Here is a 13,599-nt window from a genome sequence, read left to right as displayed (position 1 = left end):
ACTAGTATGGATGTATGCATGTGTTATAGTATTAAAATTATAAATAATATTATTTTGTATAAAAAAATTAGTTATTTTGTATAAATAATATATTCCGTCGCTATTTTTAAAATTATTTTATATTTAAAAAATAATTAATTTAGAGATTTTTTTTTTCAAAATTCGTCGCAAAACTAGCTAGTCGATAATAGTTTACCATCAGCCAGTTTGGCAACATTTTTCGTTTGAAAACTGTGGCAAATTTAGAGACGGTTGATTTAATAATATAACTCAAAACATCGCTAATTGAAGTCGTTTTTTTTTTGGTAGTGTAGATATGATCATTATCAATGGATAAGTTAAATAAAACAAAGACGAGCAACTAACAAATGCATCAGCATTCTCACCAAAAGATGATTTAAAAATAAATCTTTGCCCTTAAAATCCAAGGTATCATTTATCATGTCAACTCTCCATTTGAGTACTTGCATGAGAATATAAACATTGACATGGAATGTTGGATTTCCAACTTTCAACTAGCTTTGCCAATACTTTTGACAAGGCAAGAAGGAACAAATTTAACCGTTAATTTGTTGACGCTTCCCCTACGGCCCTGCATTACCCATAAGTTATATCATGATCGATTTAAAATATTTGATTTGGGGACTGACTGCAAATTTACTGAAGATATAATTTCATACTTACATAGTACATATGCCACAATATTTTTCTCAATAGATTTCCCAGAAATCAGTTAAACAATTTTTATATAGAATAAGTTTCTTGTGATTTATGAGACAGTCTCAAAGATTTATAATCGTAAAACAAATTAATCTGATCCATAACTATAATGAATAATAATATTTTGACATAAAAAATAATATCATTTTATGAGTTGAGTCAAGTGCGTGATCTATCTTACAATATTGACATGTGAGATCATATCAGGTAAATATTTTTGTTTTATATTTCAATCACATTCATGATCGTATAGGATACGATACTTATTGTGTTTGAAATAGTAAAAGTGTTAGTTTCTCATCCTCTTTCTCCCCTCATATTTCCAAAAACTTCTCAATCAGCCAACGAAAATTGGCCTGAAAAATTGGTTAAATTCTAAAAAATAAATACTAATCGCACGAAGAGTAACCCTCCTTCATTAATTTAAAAACAAGCAACAATTTTTTTTTTTGAGTTAGACAAATTAATGTTAGAATTGAGTTCCGTACTTGAGATGTCATCCCAAATTTGGAACATTGGTGTCATATAAAATACAAGATATCGACACAACAAATATTTTTTTCTGGAGTGATCGGCGCATCATGTTAGCTCTTGATTTCGATAACATGTCAGAAATTATTATTACTACTTTATAAAATTTGGAATGAGAAACTAATACTTTTTACGCTAAAAAGTATTTTGTGAGACGAATCTATCGTATTTTGTCAGAAATTATTATTACTCTTGATTTCGATAACATGTGTGAGACGGTCTTATCGATCGTATTTTGTGAGACGAATCTATTGTTTAGATCATCCATGAAAAAATATTACTTTTTACGTTAAAAATATTACTTTTAATGTGAATATCGGTAAAATTGACATATATGACATCTCACAAGACAGATATCTACTCAATATGCAAATGGCTGGCAGCCATTATGAAACAGAAGGAAGAGAACATGCGTATGGAATGAACAGCCCCTTAATTCCGCATTCATCGTATTTAGAGAAAAAGTTTAGATGCATAATTAATTTACATCCTAAACTCGAAGGCCATTGCAGTTTATGCCAAACTGATAAATGGATAGCCGATGATATGACGGCTCGTGTTACTTCAATTCCCAGTATCGTATTCGACGGTTCATGTTTCTTGACATTGACGCACTTCCTCTTCCTCTCGATTTTCTCTCTTACAGACCAAGATTTCAAGGACAAACGAAAATATTCTTGATTCTCGATTGATTTATATTTCTGATGCGATCGTCTTCTGATTGAGCTTTACTTCAATATCTGAACCTTGAAATGTGTTCTTCGCTCGACAACTTCAATTCTCAGCCGTTCAAGCTGCAGCCTTTACCTTTTCTTTTCACTTTACATATATTCCCCTTTATTTTTTTCCCACTTCCCCCCATCACCAATCTCTCTCAGTAGATTCTCAACTCCCCCATTTCATTTTCTTCATTCCTTTCCCCAAGCCAAGAATCTCTTTTCCCTCTCGCAGATTCCTTCTCTTTTCATCTTTCTTTCCCTCAAAACTTAGCTTTATTATGGATGATGCCATCTCCTCTTCTCTCTCTCTTCTTCATTGTCTTCTTCTTCTTCTTCTTCTTTTTTTTCTTCTACTTCTTCACCATCTTCTTCTTCTTCTCGTGTCCTTTGTATTCTTCATCTCTCTTAGTCCTTTTCACCGTTTGGGAACCTCCCTTTTGGACTACTCGAATACCGCGGGAACCCTTCTTTTATATATAAATTTCCATCCATCTTGGCCCCATGCCATCTTCAGAAATCAACCACATCTCTCAACCGTGTATTTATGGTACGTCTTATTGTTTAGTTTGATAGAAAATGTTGTGTTTTAGCGTTATAGGTGTTGCCCATTTGATAACTTTGGTGTACTTTGTAGTTTTTTGTGCAAAGTTTGCGTCTTTTCGTGTTTCATTTGATGCCCTTTCCATAGTGTTGTTTTTTATTTGAACTTTTATTGTTCTGCCGTTTGGCATTTTGGTTAATTTCCCTTATGATTTTGGCTATCTTCTAGTCATGTTTAGTAGATTTTTGGAATATCGTGTTGATGTCTGTATGGTTGGTATTTGGATAATCTTAATATCATTGCGTCGAATCATGCTGCAACATGCAATTGAGCTGACCGAATATGTGACGGAGAATTTGCATCTTCATTGATGCTCAAATGCCAGTCATGGTTGAGTTTTAATTAATTAAATAATTATGCGTTCTTCTATATATGAGTGAGATGATATGAGGTAATTATTGGGTTTAAGCAGGTCATGCTCTTTCTTCTCATACAGAGAGGAAGTCAAGGTTTATGAAATGGCTTAGCAAATTTTTCAAGAGCAGCGCTGACAATCGGGGAGTCGCAGCCAGTGGACAGCGACCTCAGTTTCTTGGGGACGAAAATATGGTCTGGCGTGCCCCGATTAGATCCTTGGTATTAATTTTTTTATCTGTTCGATTGACTTGAAAAAAATCTACGAGGAAACTGAAACATTTTTCTACAGCGTGGCAATAAGTTCTTAATGTGAAGCTTAGTTTGGTGGTTAGCACATGTGGAAATTCATGTTAATGGTTAATGATACGGACAGGAATTATTCCAGTTGAAAGTTGAAGAGTTTCCTCACATTGATCTAAATATTGAAATTCATTTTTATTTCACTTCAATTTTTCATCAAGTTTTATTCCCACATCATTAAAAGATTTATCAGACGAGTTCTTTGAACTTATGCCAATAATCAACCTCAATTTTTCAGTCCTCTTACATCACGAGATTGAATGAGTAAAGAAAGGCTAGAATCATGCATCTTTTTATTGAGATATTTGTAAATAGATTATTTGTTTAACCATAACTGATACCTGCATGTTAGCCCAGCTATCATCAATGGTATTTTAGCTGCTCTCATCATTGCTTGGACATCTTCTTTGAATATGTTGAACCTGTCAAACATCTGTAGGATGACCGAACTAGAGTCAATAGACAAAAAGAAGAACTAGACAGGGCAATTGCACTCTCTATGGCTGAAGATATAAAGAGACCAAATGGTAACTCATATATTGTGATTTTCTCTAAATTATCATTCATAAGTAGAGGACTTGAGAGAATTCATCTTGCAGGAAACAGATGGCAAACGAAGATCGATGAAGATCTAGCAGGAAACAGATGGCAAACGAAGATTGATGAGGAACTAGCAGGAAACAGATGGCAAACGAAGATTGATGAAGATCTAGCAAGGTCACTTAATGATGATTTCAATTCAGCATACCCTCCATACAGCCAAAGAGAACACTATCCCCAGGGATATAGGTAGTTTATGTTTAACGTGATGTAATTTTTTAACTTTTGACTTCTATACCAATTCAGTGTTTATACATGGCAACAATGTGGCTAATCCCGTTACTTGCAGAATGTGTGCTGGCTGCAAACGTGAAATTGGGTATGGAAATTATCTGGGATGCATGGGGTCGTTTTTCCATCCAGAATGTTTTTGTTGCCATGCATGTCGTAATCCAATTACTGAACATGAGGTATTTGTTATGGAATATGAAATATTTGATGCATCCTTGAGTTACCTCACCTTCGAGGTTCTAACACTTTCTCGGTGGGGGAGTGGAGGGGCGCAATGTTTCCTTTCTAATAAATTGTACATGAATTGTCAATTCTTGTTGTTGCGACCTGTTAAATTATGGAATTATTCTTGGATCTCCTCCCATAAGCTCAAACTTATGAGAAAAGGGGTTCTAACATGATTTCGTATTATTAGGTCACAAGTTAGAATCATATAGATGCAATCCATTTATATTCCATTAGGTTGTTTTTGGGTCATTATTTCTGGTCCCATTGTCAAATAACTGCAACATTTGTTCGTATGCTTTGAATATCAATTTTGAATATATATTCCAAAGTCTCCAGTTTACACACGAAGGAGTGGTTTAAAGTAAAAGTATTGTTGCATTGCCTCCCATGAGCTCAAACTTTTGGTATAAGTGATTTCTGACACGGCCAAGGATATTATTTTATCGTTTTTTTTTTGGATCTCAATCTCATCATCTAAATAAATTACGCGACCGGGATATTTCTCTCATTTAGTTCTTATTGGTTTTTCTTTCTTGATTCAAGTTCTCTTTATCAGGGAATGATACGTATCACAAGTCCTGCTTCAAAGAGCTCACTCATCCTAAGTGTGAAGTTTGTCATCAATTTGTATGTGGCATCATTTTTCTGCCTACACTACATTTCATATTTCATGATCAACCTTTTGCTATCAAGATTAATAGCCATATATACACATACACAGATCCCGACTAATGGAGTAGGCTTGATCGAGTACAGATGCCACCCATTTTGGTCCCAAAGGTATTGTCCTTCTCATGAACACGACAACACAGCTCGGTGCTGTAGTTGTGAACGTTTGGAGGTATTGAGTTTTTAGACTTAGTACATTGCGCTAAAATTGAATTTCAACAGTATTAAATCGAAGGTTCAACTTAAGAGTTTTTTTCTTTTTCCCAAGTCATGGAGTACTAGATATATATCACTGGGGGATGGACGGAGCATATGTTTAGAGTGCATGGAATCTGCTATCATGGATACCGGTGATTGCCAACCACTGTACCATGCCATTAGAGATTACTATGAGGGTATGAATATGAGAGTCGATCAGCAAATCCCAATGCTTCTTGTTGAGAGGCAAGCCCTCAACGAGGCTATTGAAGGAGAAAAACTTGTAATGATTGTCTCCCTTATTTTTTTGTCCTTGTTTTAATTTTTAAACAGCATGAGTTTACTTTCTTTTCCTTGCAGGGTTTCCATCATATGCCCGAAACAAGAGGTTTATGCCTGTCTGAAGAGCAGACTGTTACTAGTGTAAGATCTTCAGCATCACTCTATATGGTTTCATCTTGTGTTTTAGATTTTAAAATGTCAAACTTTTAACCGAGGAGAATAGATTATTGTAGTGTTCTACATTGGTTGTGTGGTGAAATTGTAGTTAATTTCTGGGTGGTTAATCTGTATTTGTGTAACATTGGTTAATCATTTTCACATCGTCCAATAAACACGAAATAATAGCAAAACCTGCTGTTTATAATAGCAAAACCTGCTGTTTATAGTTTCTATTTAGGCCCTGAATGTTTATGCAATGTCTTGTTATATGAGCTTTCAGATACAAAGGAGACCAAGAGTGGAACGTCGTGGATTGGTAGGAATTAGAACACAACCACAGAAACTAAGTAGGAAGTGTGAGGTTACAGCCATTCTGGTACTCTATGGCCTTCCAAGGTAACTTGTGGTGCTCCGTTTCGAAGACAATTCCATATGAAAGTTGTCTTTTACATGTGAAAAGTATCTAAATTTAATGGTGTATCAAATCAATTCTTGATGCAGACTACTAACTGGAGCTATCCTGGCACATGAGTTGATGCATGGATGGTTACGTCTTAATGGTAACTTGCTGATACTTTTACTTATAGCTGGCACAACAAATGTCATTGCTATCCAATGTTACTGTTTATATAGAAGAGCACTTGAATTGTGATGCTATATTTCGAAAATATTAAAGTTGCATGATTATTAATAGATGCAGCTTTTGTTATTATGGTAAACATTTGATGCTACCATAAGCTCAAACAACATCCAGAAATTATGATTCACCTGTGTCATGGAAACACGAGCGTTCAGTCCAGAACAGAACGAGTGCTATTTTTTTTATTTCTCATGTCCCTTGCAGGTTTTCGTAATCTCAAGCCTGAGGTAGAAGAAGGTATTTGTCAAGTACTATCTCACCTGTGGCTCGAGTCAGAGGTGATGCCTGGAACCAGAAACAACCCCCCGCTCACGTCTACATCAACTTGGTCGTATGGATCCACAAGCGTGCCATCTACATCAACAGCATCGTCATCGTCGTCTAAAAAAGGTGGTAAATCTAGTGTCGAGACTAAGCTAGGCGAGTTTTTCATGCACCAGATAGCACATGATGCCTCTCCGGCATATGGTGGAGGATATAGATCTGCCATGAAAGCAGTTAATGAGTATGGTTTACGTCGAACTTTGGACCACATAAGGTTTACGGGAACGTTTCCCGAATAATTACATGTTGAGTTGTTTGTTGTTGTGTTTGTACACACACCTTTACTTGTGGAGAAATCCACAAGAGGATCAAGTATGATCATATGGAGAGTTTGTGGATCAGCTCTCCCTTATTTTCTATTGGAGCCGTGGGTATATTTATGGTCGCAAAAAATCAACTTTTTTTAAATATATCTGTATAATCATTAATATATATTTAGTATCTTGTGACATGTTGGGAGATTTGTTTGATCATTGACATTATAGCATTACTTAATGTTCAAAATTTTAATATAATGATGGCTTTTTACATGATTAAATTAAATAATTATGTCTCACTAACATAGTAACATATATACTTGTTAGATACATAATTAATAGCAAAATCAGCAAATTAAAAAATAATAATGAAAAGAAGGAAAGAGTTTTGTTTATTCTCCATGTGTATATTATTATTGTAATTACATTACATTTGCTAAAAGTAGCATAAGATACACAACTGATCATGCAGTACTGGTACTTCAAAGGCACTGAATTGCCATTTCCTCCAAGCTATTTTAAGGCAAAATGTAAGCTGCAACATTAATTTCCAAAATATATGATCAGAACTAAATAATGAATTTAAAAATAATAAATTATATATGTTCCTTAGAGAAATAATACCTCCACATTTGTAACCAACCGGCCTGTCAGCAAGGTTGCATCTCTTGGGAATGGTTATGGCGATATCAGCCTTCACCCCGGAGCTCTTGGCCGTTTTCGACAGCATAACTGCACACAAGCACTTGGGGTTCTGCCCCAGTTTCTTAACCTGAGTGCAGCAACCTTTGGAAACCGCGGCGTTAGAATCTTGTGCGGCGGAAGCGCACGGAAGAAGCTTCATCGCTTCCATGTCTGGGGTTGATTTAGGACATTCACCGGCTGAATACACACCGGCGATCCCGATGATCATGAAAAGCATAATGCAGAAGAGTTTGTCCATTGCCAACTAAGTGAAGTAGTTAGTTTTCAGATTGTTTTTCCTGGTTTCGATGTATGAGCTGATGTTTTTATAGTGAAATGTAGGGCTTAAAGGGGAGTGGGAGTGAGTAAAAATCCACCATCGTTGTTAGTGGACGGAGCACCAATTGAGATGATATGATTTTCAATTGCTGCATCGACTACATATGTGGCCGGTTTGGCCAAAAAGACTCCATACGTGTGATACTTGTGTCACTCTTTTTTGGCACAATATATTTCTGAAGTTATTTTTGAGGGAAAAACTAAGTGATGAATATTACTAAATTATATTTGATTAATACTTTTTTTATCCATAAGCTCTGACTCAGACCATCTAAAAATGGACTTGGTCTCCTGCTGGACTCAATTAGGCTGAACATTATTACTTTTAATTAATTCAATGAAAGGAATTCGGCAATTATTTCAACGAGTAAAAGCGTAAAGCACAGTACAAACATAAATCAGAAGCCCCGACGGCACCAGAATCACGAGCGGCACCACCGCCGCAAACCCATGCCTGCTCCCTCCACACCCCAGCATTCCTAGCTTTATCTGCACCACGTTCACCAGAGCCAGCATCAAGAAAACCGACCCACATACCGAACCCGCGGCGGAGAAAGCATACCCGATCCGGAGACCCGTCTTGTTCACCAGTGCCAGGTCTATCGGCCAGTGGGCCGGGCTGTCGCGGGCCAATCTGATGGCCTGTTTCAGCCCCAGCGCCACGAGGCTGGAGAATAGGAAGCAGCTGAAGGAATACACGTGAAAACACACGAGGCGTTCGGCGGTCGTCGGGCTCGGGGAGCAGTCTGGTGGTTGGGTCGGATCGATGAGAGTGTTGTTGGGGTCGGCTGGGTTCCATGCGAGGCCGATGAAGACGGCGAATGTGAAGAGGGAGTTGACATACGATCCCGTCGAGGGCCGTTATGTGGATGCTGGTAGCCGACATCTTTGGCAGCGCCGCGGCGGAGATTGATCGGAGTATCGGAGATTGATCGGAGTATCGAGAAGAACGTTATGTTTTCTTGATTGCTGCCCCTAGGGAGTTTAAAAAAGTGAAAGTTACTCCTTTTGCTTTTCGGACATTTGGACGCCGATGTTTCGGCGTAGGATAACATATAAAAAAACTGCAAATTAATTTCTTATTCACGAAGAATACTTGAGAAGCTGAGAATACTCAAATTTGGTTCATATATATTACTTAAAAAAAATGAAAATTGAACTTGCCCTAACCATTACAAATTAGGATAAAAACCTTTAATCTTGACCTTACATTGTGTTTCAGTGCTTACAAAACATCTAAAAAATGGGCTAAATTCATACTCGAAGCATATCTTGATTGGTTGGTGATATTTTGAAATTGAAGTTCGAAACATGGTGTAGACTAGATAATCTTCAATTTCTTCGTTTTTACACGCAATATATTATGGATTTATCTGCCGTTCAAAATGTGAGTTGTCGGTCTATCTAAGATTCAAAACGAGTCTGACAAGCCGAAAATTGTTTATATAGGTGGGGCTTAAGAATTTAAAAACGCCGACTTTGATAAGTTTAATTATAGCAACTTATATGACATGTACACAATGTGTTTTGTCAATAACGTTAATATGTGATTTTCTATAAAATCTGTGTGTATTAATATAATAAGGGCTTACAAAGATACCAGGAGAAAAATAAGTTAAAAAATATATCGCTTGTATAAGTATACAGATGTAGTTCAAATTTGGATTGATGAGACTGTCGTTTCAGAAATGGTGATGAATCCAAAAGGAAATATAGTTACTCCTCCTCAATTCAAGACCAATATGTTCATTTTCTTAACGAAAATGGTCTTAAGTCTTGTCCTCTTTCGCCAGAACATGTGTCTGATTTAAATGTTCGCGAAATTCATGAGACTTTTACATGTTGTAGCCATGATATCTCCCCTCATAAGTCTAGTTATGCTCAACTTGAATTTGTTACATATGTTCGTGAAGATCTTGTAAAAATGTATCTCATAAAAATTATGTCTTTAGTGACAATGATGAAGTTATTAGTGATTTTAATGAGTTTGTTGAATCTTCGGATGCAAATTACACATTGTTAGCCTTTTTTTGTTTGGACATGAGTATTCATCCATAAAAATTAATTCCCACCAATGAGTGTTAATGCGCAGATAACATCTTTCTCTCCTAATAAAAGTTTTTTGACAAAACTTATTTATTTTCCGATGATGTAATAGCATTATTTTGCGGCAAAAATTTGTGTGATACTGTCTTGCGAGTCGTATTTTGTGAGACAAATATCTTATTTGACTCATCCATGAAAAAGTATTACTTTTTATGCTAAATGTATTGCTTTTTATTGGATTGACACATCTCACAGATAAAGATTCGTGAGACCGTCTCACAATAAACCTACTCTTATTTTACCGGGAGATGAACGTTTTACTCATTTGATGAAACTTTTGTGTGAAATTCCACAGTTGTCTTCTTTTTTTTTCATTTAAAAATTTACTAAGCTAGTTCTGATTATTCCTTGTGAACAAAAAAAATCATTCAGATTGGTTTAAACGCATCTTTCATTCAAAGAGAATTCTCCTAAAAGAAACCAACACTTTTCCATGTACTCCCTGCCCCTTTTCCCACTCAAATAAATGAGTTGACCAACCAAGCCACCAATGTTTTCAAACTTACATATATGTGTGATTTAAAATGTTTCGTTCGAGAAACAACCAAAAGCTATCCTCGTTCTACTATCACTATTTGACCTCTTTGTGAATAGAAAGATGTCTCCTTCCCCTCCTTTATCAGATCTCTGCATTCAATAATATCACTCAATTCTTTACATTTACCTCGCTTTCCAGGTAATTTATGAGCACCCTTCTTGCTCCTAATCCACGGAGTGGGGATGGTTTTTTGCCACTGCCACCAAGATGTGGACTCCTCTGGCCTCTCGCAGGGCTATTAGCAAGTCGAGCAGGTGAAAAGTTTGGCGTGGTGAATGCTGTGCGGTATGGAGAGCCCGAAATGGTCACTGAATATGGGACTGAAACCTTTCTGTGGCCAATCATGCTGGTTTTATTAGAATGTTTGCTTATGTCATCTACGTAGAGTAGATCATCGATACGTGCCACGATGTTGAATGCCAAACTTTCTAAAACCCTTGAGTAGCTCTCTAAGATGGACTTCCCCACATCCTTAGGAGTTTCAAAAAAACAGGAAAAACAAATCAATATATAGATTGGCTAAAAGATGAGGCTTTCAAGAAGAATGAGATTAGCTGGTAGTTAGTATAAACCTTGTTGCACTGTATTTTGCTGACATCTAAGTCAGTTTGTGCAAGACATGGGAACCGTTGTCTCAAACATAGAAGAAGGCTTTTAGCTCTTTCAGCAAGCAGATTCCTCTTGTCTCCGTCTGTCACTAGCTCTTTAACAATCTCCCAAGAGGATTTAGCTGTGGAACGGTTTGTGGCCCGTTTTTTCCGTAAGTCGATTGCTGCCTCCACTCGATTTGCTATGTCTAAAGCTGAATATTCAGTAGACAGATCGAGGCAATCAAGCAAGCATTCCGAGGAGAAATGTTCAGAAGTGATGCAACGGTATATGACATCCCCCAGACAGGCTCTCTCATTCTAGCATTTTGAAGTAATTAACATCAGAATGTCAATTTGGTTTAGTCGTATGATATGCTGGGGGACTAGAAACACCGTAAACTATATCATTCGAGAGAGAAAAAGCATTTTAACTTCAAGAAATCCATAATAGCTCATAAATAGAATCTATAAATCCTCAGCATTTGCTAAAATATTTTCAGGTAGGAAAACTATCTGGTCTTCTATAATCTTGCTTTGCTAGTGTGCATTTAAACGGGTAAATGCAAGAATTTCGGACCTTTGGAAGAGTTTCTGAGTATGATTCTGGAACTTCCATCTCAGCTAAGGCAATGCTGTTAATAGCCATTGCAGCTTTATGGATCTGACTTGCACATTCACGCCTGTGGTTTAATTTCTTTCTCGTGTCTTCAGGGAGACCGCCAGGGGGGACACGTGGCACAGGTAGCCACCATTTATCCTCCTGTCGTTGAATGGCTTTCTGAAATGAAACTGCACCATTAGCCTCTGGTGCTATTGTACCTTTATCAACATACCAAAATTCTGTATTGGTGAATCCGTCTAGTATTTCCTGAAACCAAAGCAATGTGAAATCTACGCGAACTAAAATAAACAGGGATAAAAACAAGAAACACATTCAAATCTTACTAATAGCATGTTGTCAAGTTTTCGAAGAGCTGGGAGATTAAGAAAAAGATCAGATCTCGGGCGACAAGTCATAACCTGAAGCAGTCGAAAGTGACCATCATTGAAATATCTTACAAAATACAAACTCGTAACTCCATATCAGTTACTAAAATGGCATAGGTTCCGTCAAAGTAAAGATAACTGTGCTATTGGAATAGTCAATCATTCAACTCAATGAGTGAAAAGTAGAAGCATCAGCTGAAAAATGAGCAAGATTTTCAAACCATTTTCATTTTACTTTTCTGAACAAGATCTTCTCTCTGAATAATGCTGAACAAATCATAAATGCAAGTTTCTTGAGAAGCGAACAAGTATTACCTCAACCTTAGTTCCATCAGGAAATGTTTGGCAAGATGGTGCCAGTTCTACTATATGACCACCCACACAAACAAGACATTCAATCTCTCTTTCCCACATTGCTTTCTTCTCAGATTGTAGGGGCTCCAATCTCGACAGTTGCCCAAATACAGTAGCTAGACATATAAGAAATAAGAATTATGATGTTAACTTTAGAATATGTAAAATTGAAAGGAAGCAACTAAGCCTATACCGCAAAGATTGGTGATGGCATTCGAAATAGCCAGGGCAGGGGAAACCCCTTTGCCACTTCCAGACATGTCTTCACCAAGTAAAAGTTTTGCAAACTTTTCTTTCATCATCTCCAATTCTATTCATTTGAATCAATATCATTAGCCAGATGTTAAAATTTTAAGAAACCTAGCGTTCCATTACTAAGCTAACCACACCCCTTATCATGTCATGAGTACAACTTCGCAATAGGTCTTACAAACAACCAGACAAAACATAAACTCCATCAAATTTCAATTCCTCGTGAAGAATACAAATTACAAAACCACAGCAACAACAAGAAATATGTAACTTGCTTGATAAGTTAAACACAAAACAACAAACAATACCGATCTTTGTATTCAGCAAAACAGAAATCACGTTCCAGAAAAAATGGAAATTTAAACTTCATATTTAACCTGAAAGTCTTGATCTTTGATTATTGAACTTGCAATAATCAGCAACGCCATTGACATTAGCATTAAGCTTGCGTTTTCCTTCAAATGCATCGTTATTCACGCAATCTCCTGCTCTTCTTATAGGCCAACCAAGAGGATCTAACAAAGAGTTATCGCATCCTTCCTTCTGCTTGATATTCTCAGTTACACCTTCCATTTAAACTTCAACTTCCAAAATTAAAAACACCAAAAATAGCTGGGAAAAAAGCTACTCCAGATCAAGAAATGACCGGCGTAGCTTGATTCTCTCAGTCCAAAAAATGGGCTTATCCAGTGCCATTAAATCGCACTCCAAAGTCTCGATCTTTACTCAGTTTAAAGAGCTCAAAAGGTGAAAAAAAAAAGCAAGTTAAAGGCTAGAATCTTTAAAAGGGATTGAATTTCATTTAACTTGAAAGATTTACCGGGAACGGTGGATTTGATTTTCAAAATTCTACAAGGTATAGAACTGGTAAAGTGAGGAGATCAACGTCAAGTTTTAATCTACGATTTCCGTTCAAAATGAAATTGATACATG

At 36.6% G+C, this 13,599-nt stretch overlaps 4 protein-coding genes across 10 annotated transcripts; 1 reads left to right on the top strand and 3 right to left on the bottom strand.

The window, feature by feature from the left end:
- Window positions 1-1,799: 1,799 nt before the first annotated feature.
- Window positions 1,800-6,989, top strand: LOC140804294 (protein DA1-related 2). Of its 7 annotated transcripts, none has more exons than XM_073160197.1 (12): window positions 1,800-2,517; window positions 3,008-3,147; window positions 3,668-3,755; window positions 3,906-4,017; window positions 4,118-4,238; window positions 4,831-4,914; window positions 5,009-5,128; window positions 5,225-5,437; window positions 5,515-5,577; window positions 5,876-5,991; window positions 6,097-6,155; window positions 6,440-6,989. In XM_073160197.1, the coding sequence occupies exons 1-12, from the start codon at window positions 2,472-2,474 to the stop codon at window positions 6,796-6,798; spliced, it is 1,521 nt and encodes a 506-aa protein (XP_073016298.1). In that variant the 5' UTR covers window positions 1,800-2,471; the 3' UTR covers window positions 6,799-6,989. The 7 variants fall into 7 exon arrangements, with proteins under 7 accessions (XP_073016298.1, XP_073016296.1, XP_073016295.1 ...); XM_073160195.1 differs by having other exon boundaries at window positions 2,981-3,147; XM_073160194.1 differs by having other exon boundaries at window positions 1,801-2,517; window positions 2,981-3,147; window positions 3,867-4,017.
- A 196-nt stretch (window positions 6,990-7,185) lies between these two features.
- Window positions 7,186-7,818, bottom strand: LOC140804298 (uncharacterized). Its single transcript, XM_073160203.1, has 2 exons — window positions 7,441-7,818; window positions 7,186-7,351 (listed from the first exon to the last, which is right to left on the bottom strand). Exons 1-2 carry the CDS (start codon window positions 7,757-7,759, stop codon window positions 7,335-7,337), a joined length of 336 nt encoding a protein of 111 aa, XP_073016304.1. The 5' UTR covers window positions 7,760-7,818; the 3' UTR covers window positions 7,186-7,334.
- Window positions 7,662-8,961, bottom strand: LOC140804297 (uncharacterized). Its single transcript, XM_073160202.1, is given in 2 exon segments — window positions 7,662-8,680; window positions 8,682-8,961. Coding segments are annotated over 2 exon segments (525 nt in total). The 5' UTR covers window positions 8,726-8,961; the 3' UTR covers window positions 7,662-8,199.
- A 1,375-nt stretch (window positions 8,962-10,336) lies between these two features.
- Window positions 10,337-13,596, bottom strand: LOC140804295 (rop guanine nucleotide exchange factor 5-like). Its single transcript, XM_073160198.1, has 8 exons — window positions 13,313-13,596; window positions 13,044-13,244; window positions 12,608-12,724; window positions 12,376-12,530; window positions 12,019-12,093; window positions 11,651-11,941; window positions 11,056-11,391; window positions 10,337-10,954 (listed from the first exon to the last, which is right to left on the bottom strand). The coding sequence occupies exons 2-8, from the start codon at window positions 13,237-13,239 to the stop codon at window positions 10,592-10,594; spliced, it is 1,533 nt and encodes a 510-aa protein (XP_073016299.1). The 5' UTR covers window positions 13,240-13,244; window positions 13,313-13,596; the 3' UTR covers window positions 10,337-10,591.
- Window positions 13,597-13,599: the final 3 nt, after the last annotated feature.

Source organism: Primulina eburnea, chromosome 11 (assembly GCF_022965805.1).
Source record: "Primulina eburnea isolate SZY01 chromosome 11, ASM2296580v1, whole genome shotgun sequence".
Classification (NCBI taxonomy): domain Eukaryota; kingdom Viridiplantae; phylum Streptophyta; class Magnoliopsida; order Lamiales; family Gesneriaceae; genus Primulina; species Primulina eburnea.
This window is presented reverse-complemented; position numbering and strand designations above follow the sequence as displayed.

What these genes read in the sequence shown, in the direction of transcription:
- LOC140804294 (XM_073160190.1), top strand. Translation starts at nt 2,472, where the DNA reads ATGCCATCTTCAGAAATCAACCACATCTCTCAACCGTGTATTTATG. An exon ending in CTCTCAACCGTGTATTTATG is followed by an intron (nt 2,518 to 2,980) that starts GTACGTCTTATT and finishes ATTGGGTTTAAG; the next exon opens with CAGGTCATGCTCTTTCTTCT. An exon ending in GTACTCTATGGCCTTCCAAG is followed by an intron (nt 5,992 to 6,096) that starts GTAACTTGTGGT and finishes TTCTTGATGCAG; the next exon opens with ACTACTAACTGGAGCTATCC.
- LOC140804298 (XM_073160203.1), bottom strand. Translation starts at nt 7,759, where the DNA reads ATGGACAAACTCTTCTGCATTATGCTTTTCATGATCATCGGGATCGCC.
- LOC140804295 (XM_073160198.1), bottom strand. Translation starts at nt 13,239, where the DNA reads ATGGAAGGTGTAACTGAGAATATCAAGCAGAAGGAAGGATGCGATAAC. An exon ending in CTGATGGAACTAAGGTTGAG is followed by an intron (nt 12,094 to 12,375) that starts GTAATACTTGTT and finishes CGACTGCTTCAG; the next exon opens with GTTATGACTTGTCGCCCGAG. An exon ending in GCAAAATACAGTGCAACAAG is followed by an intron (nt 10,955 to 11,055) that starts GTTTATACTAAC and finishes GAAACTCCTAAG; the next exon opens with GATGTGGGGAAGTCCATCTT.